The following is a 6023-nucleotide window of genomic DNA, read 5'->3' on the forward strand; positions in this document are numbered from 1 at the left end:
CCCCGTTGAATCAATCAACATCAACTGCGCTCATTGGAATCATTAATTCTGTCAAAAATGAAACGTACTCGTAAAATCTAATTACTATTTATTTCTGGTTAATGTCTTTCACCGTGTACCTCTATACAGTGGAAATATATTGTTACTGAAAAAAAAACAACTGTTACTATATAATATTATTATCGCCGGCCACGGCGGCGAAAAGTGATATAGCAGGTACCTAATCGTGTTAAATACGTTATACGTAGGTACCTACAATAGGTATTTCAAGTTTCAACACGACTTTTTTTTCCATCACATTCCAAACGCGAATAGATCTTTTTCAACTGTCCAGAAAACCATTAGGCATATGAGGTATTGTTTGGATAAAAAATAGTAATAATAAAATTAAATGTTTTATTATACGATAATAGCAACAGGTCAGAAATGCAATGTATCAAATTACTAATACTTCATAACTGTTTAAAAATATAATGATGCTATGAAAATAAGATGTAGTTTTGAGTTAAATTTATAATGTTTAAACATTGATAGGTATGTGAAATTGCAAAAGTAGGTAGGTACAGTGGTACACGTAAGACTTACTGCACAGTATAGTGCCTGCGTATACAATTTAATAATATGAAAATATTATCAATTTTACATTTTTCAATAATTTTTTGAGTCAAAAAGTATTGACATTTATAACATTCGTTTAGAAATCAAACTTTAATTAAGTGTACAAATGTAAGTTTTTTTTAATAACTGATAAAAAAAATGAGTGAACCAACAAAAACGTAAATGTGCCTTTAGTGTTTTTTAACTGTAAAACTAAAATTTTAGCGATTTAGTCTATTATCTTTAAATTATGAACATGTTCACAAAATAATAAAAATGTCAGGGTTGACAAGGCGTATGTACCACAGACATAAAGATATCTTCTAGCTCAGAATAATATCCTCATCCCTGGTTAAAAATAATGGTGAACGCATGTATAATATAATATATAACTATACTATATATAGCCAAGGTAAAGTTATTACACGGAGGGAAACGGATGTATACAATAATATGTTTTACAGTATGTATTTAGTATTTATCATTAATTTTACTGCAGTAATTTGTGTTCAAAATATTGTTTTTTATAATACTGGGTAGATAGACCAGTAGTTAGGCGTGGAATTCAGAGCAATAAAATAGTTATTGGCTATCATAAAAAAAAAACAGAACATATATAATAATTCATATACATTTTTCGTTTTACACGTTAACTAAATTAATTTTATGACGGCTTGATATTAAATTATATAACAGAGGTTAATTCTGAGAATGACATATTTTTATCGTGGAATATTTTTAAAACCAGCTGCAATTTACTCAAAAGATACTATAATATACTTATAATAATATTAATACCTAGTTAACTTCTCGGTACAGTATTATTTTGGTATTGGGGTATAATTTGAATATTTCTAAGTCACAATAATATATACTTATTGTACCATAGTGTTTGATCTTGACCTCAATAAAATTTTCTTTTGTATCGTATTTCATCATAACATCATAATAACAATTTAAAAAATACATTTAGCTACTATTATGCGAGAAACACACTTGTAATTCATAAGTTTGTACAAATATGTTTCATCTATTTAACTTATTTTAATGGTTTACTTTTATTAAGAATAACTGGGTCAAGCTAACAAAAACAATTAGCTACCTATACCTACCTAACCGTAATATTGTTCTTGATACAATTTTTATTTTATTTACTTATTTACTTATAATAAGTTTGTGTCTGTAGCCAACGATTACAATTCATGATAATATTATCCATGACGTCTTGTGATAATATATTAGTCAACGTGTTATAATACGATATAGATAAACACTGAAACACTCGAGTTCTGACAACATAGGTACCTACTTAATAATTAATAAATTGTGCAAATAAAAAAATATTTAAGCACTTGTGTATTAGACTACAAATTACATTAATGCCTTCCAATGAGGCAACAGTTGCATATTAATGGATTAGGTATATTATATTATATAAAAAAAAACAAAAATGCTATAGTTACTAAAAAAAAAAGAACGTGCAATATTTCAAAAGTTATAAACGACACGCAAAATAACACTATAATATAATCGATGTAATCTGTCATTTTCGTTAGTATTATTAAAAAATTGAGTGGGGGGGTTTTAAGTGACTTAATGTACGTCATTCCTTAAGAATTATTGGATTTGATTCTTGTCTTGGTACCAAACAAGTGTTCTTTTTGTTTGAACTGTGTCACATAAAACACAAATCACTTAATCACCAAAGATATCTCACGCGCTTTATAACAGGCAATTATAATATATATTATATAATATCGTTTTAACAATGTTTTCCGGTACAGCTTATGTTTTAATTGCAGCCGATATATATAAATGAGACCATATCGAAACGTTCTCACAATAATTATTATTGATATACGACGACGGTCGTCGATACGATCGCGGTGAATCTTGAAGACCTGTAACGGACTACGCATTCTCCGACACACTCAACGAAATAAGTTATGCGTTCGATTATTTCCCTCGTGATTTTCGTTTTATCCGTCACATGGGTGGCCGCCGCAATCGACACGGCTTTTGCCGAATCGTCTTACGAGGTACGTCGTAGATGATACCTTTATTATTATTATTATTTTTAAATAATAAAAACTCATCGCCACAGTGGACCTGCAGTTGACTATTATGCGTAAACGGTTTGCAACCTCCATGCACATATTGTATGACGCGAATTTCCATTGAAATATCTTTACAATAAAGGGTCGGTGGTAGTCGTTTTCAAACTCTTTTGTCGACGCCCGTACGCGTATTGAATTTCAATAAAATCCATCCTGTTTATACGTCAAGTATGTTAAAGTACATAGTATTTGTCTAAAACGTGTTCGCACAACGATCGCGGTAAAATGGGGGTAGATTCTGCTGATAAATATTTTGACCATTGTCGCAAAACTATATCGCACTGGTAAACCACCACTATCGTGGTTACCGTGGTGGTAACAGTTACTGTAGGTGGCATAATATACCTCACCTAACCCAGTTGGTACCCGACGATATACAGTTATACGTATCGTGTTATATAATATATATCCTTAAACGTTTTCAAGGTGTAATGCATTGCACTCGATTTACTATTTGATTTACAAAGGATTTTTTTTTTAGACTTTCGCGTCTAGAGCTCGGAAATTGGTTCAAAAATCAATGTACGATAACTGGTCGAAAAATAGAAAGACCGTGGATAACAGTTACAAAACAGATATACCAAGAGAATTCGATGCACGTCAGTATTTCACCAGTTGTGCAAATGTCATCGGCGACGTCAAGGACCAAGGAAACTGTGCTTCCAGCTGGGTAAATAAATAGTGTTAATATTATTACTATCGTACTATTTAAAATGGAAATAAAATTTAACATTATTATTATGACTTCCATGCGATTGCACTAGAACCCATTATAACTGTATAATATAAGCCATAAGCAGGGCTTGAAACCGATGTTGGACAATGATTTTGAATACCGGTTAACACCGTTAAAAGCCCAAATCGATATCGAGACTGGAAACAAAATCTATAAAAATCAATACCAGTAATCAAAACCAACATTTAGAACGAAAAAAAATAAATTCCTATAACCGAAACTAAAATCGAAATTGGAAAAAAAATTTTCGGTTTCAATCCCTGGCCACAGGGTCACAATATTATAAGCTTATTGCTCGGTCTATGGATGTTTTAGGCGGTAGCAGTAGCTTCGACATTTACAGACCGGCTTTGTATAGCGAGCAATGGACAATTTACCGACAACTTGTCCGCACAAAACCTAATGTCTTGCGGCGATGGAGAAAAAATGGGTTGTGACGGCGGTTCGGCGTTTAAAGCATGGGAACTTACCATGAACAAAGGAATAGTGACTGGTGGTAACTTCGATTCCAATGAGGTACATAATAATACATATGACGAATTAATAATACTTATTTACCATGAACATAATTTAATCAAGTAAATTAACGTAAAATAATATTATATAACTTATAATAATATCATAATATTATATTGATTTCCGATTTTTTTTTTTTTTTTTACAGGGTTGCCAACCGTATAAAAACAGGCCCTGTGATCATTATGGTGATAGCAGGCTGACAAATTGTTCGAGTCTCCGTAGAACGCAAATGACGGTTTGCAGAAAAAAGTGTGTTAACAAAAACTATAAAGTTAAATACGAAGACGATTTACATAAAAGTAATTATATTTTAATATTATTATCTTTCACAATTATTTCAATGGTTTATGCGTGAACACTCTGTAAATATATTTCCTCTAAAACTCCTATATATAGGCATAGTGGAATATAATAATCAAGTTCCGTGGAGTTTAAAAGCGCCTACGCGCAACAGCACCTATCACATGCAAATAATTTATTAATGTATTATTATTATTTTTTAAAGCTTCGATTGTTTACATGACTTCGTGGACGAACGTCAAACAAATCCAACAGGAGATCATGACCTACGGCCCTGTAACTGCGTTCATGTACGTGTACGAGAATTTTATGGGCTATAAAGAAGGTTGGTACTTGTATTATAACTAGGGCCCGGAATTATATGAATTTGCATAATATATTATTTGTATCAATTAAGTAATAAATATGGACTATAAATTTGAATCTAAGCCTATATTTGAAACATCAATAACCACAATGCATATTTCTAAATCTTTTGAAAATGATATTAATATGCATAGGTATAATGGAAAAATTAACAGAATTTGATTTTAATTTTAGTTTTTAGTGATATAATTCTTGCCCCAAATTATTGTAACACTGCATCACTGACATTAATGTCTTAGTGTTGTGCGTGTAAAATCTAAGACCAGTGTAGTTGTAAGTCCGCTTGCGCAAACACCTATAACGTTGTGCTTTTTCAATACTTACAGGAATTTACAAGTCTACAACCGGTGAACTTATAGGATACCATCATGTCAAGTTGATCGGATGGGGCGTCGACGGAGACGGCACTGAGTACTGGTTGGCGATGAATTCGTGGAATTCGAACTGGGGAAACGATGGACTTTTCAAAATCCTCAGAGGTTACAATTTCTGTTCAATTGAACTCTTAGTGATGGCTGGCATCGTAGACGTTTCTCAATAATAATACTTTAGTAGTACCTACCTACCTAATAACAATAATAATTTTATGTCCTTCTCATCATAATATATTTTTATTATTGTTATTATTCTTCGCATAGTTTATTTTATTATTTATTTATATACCTAATTGTTTTTGACATTTGTATCATAGTATTGTAATGAGTGTGTAATTAGAAATCCATGTATACATTTTAAAATAATTTATTGTACATACTATAATATTTCGTATAACATGATGCATTGGCTGATATAATAATATGATACACGTTATACGGAGCTAATTTATTTGATATTTTTTTCGCTGTACACTATAATATATTATGTAAACTTTTTTTGTACAAATATAAATTTAATCGAAAACACATATTATTTACGTCGTAAATCATATCGCATAAACATATTTTAATTTCTAGGCTCTCGAATGGTTTGTGTTTATGTTTCGAATATTCCCTCGTGTGGTACTTTTTCTTCTATGCAATTGCTTCGTATACACTTTTTCGCATAAAAATATAAAAGTGATCCTTCAATGAATACAAAGGTATTTCTGACAAGGCAGTTCTACCTATATAGCCAAATGGAAAACGATATGAAATTTTAAATTGGAAATGCCAAACTTATGAAACGAGGAATCGAACAGTAGCATAAGGCCGGAATTGCCCCCTCTCTTCGTTTTGAAACAAAATGGAAAAGAGGGTTTGCGACAGTTGTCATACGCTAAAATATATGATCCATAATTCACAAACGATTCAAAAAAAATCATCAAACTTTGTTTCGAGAAACTGAAATAATATGTTCTAAAATAAAAAGAAAACGATTCAAAAACAAAGAAATGATTAAATGATCGAAGG

At 31.1% G+C, this 6023-nt stretch overlaps 1 protein-coding gene across 1 annotated transcript; it reads left to right on the plus strand.

Annotated features, from left to right (window-relative positions):
• Nucleotides 1-2436: 2436 nt before the first annotated feature.
• On the plus strand, nucleotides 2437-5543 carry Catb-2744 (cathepsin B-2744). The gene is made up of 6 exons (NM_001126141.2): nucleotides 2437-2636; nucleotides 3196-3384; nucleotides 3766-3966; nucleotides 4115-4268; nucleotides 4475-4594; nucleotides 4962-5543. Exons 1-6 carry the CDS (start codon nucleotides 2544-2546, stop codon nucleotides 5174-5176), a joined length of 972 nt encoding a protein of 323 aa, NP_001119613.2. The 5' UTR covers nucleotides 2437-2543; the 3' UTR covers nucleotides 5177-5543.
• Nucleotides 5544-6023: the final 480 nt, after the last annotated feature.

Source organism: Acyrthosiphon pisum, chromosome A1, assembly GCF_005508785.2.
Source record: "Acyrthosiphon pisum isolate AL4f chromosome A1, pea_aphid_22Mar2018_4r6ur, whole genome shotgun sequence".
NCBI classification, from domain to species: domain Eukaryota; kingdom Metazoa; phylum Arthropoda; class Insecta; order Hemiptera; family Aphididae; genus Acyrthosiphon; species Acyrthosiphon pisum.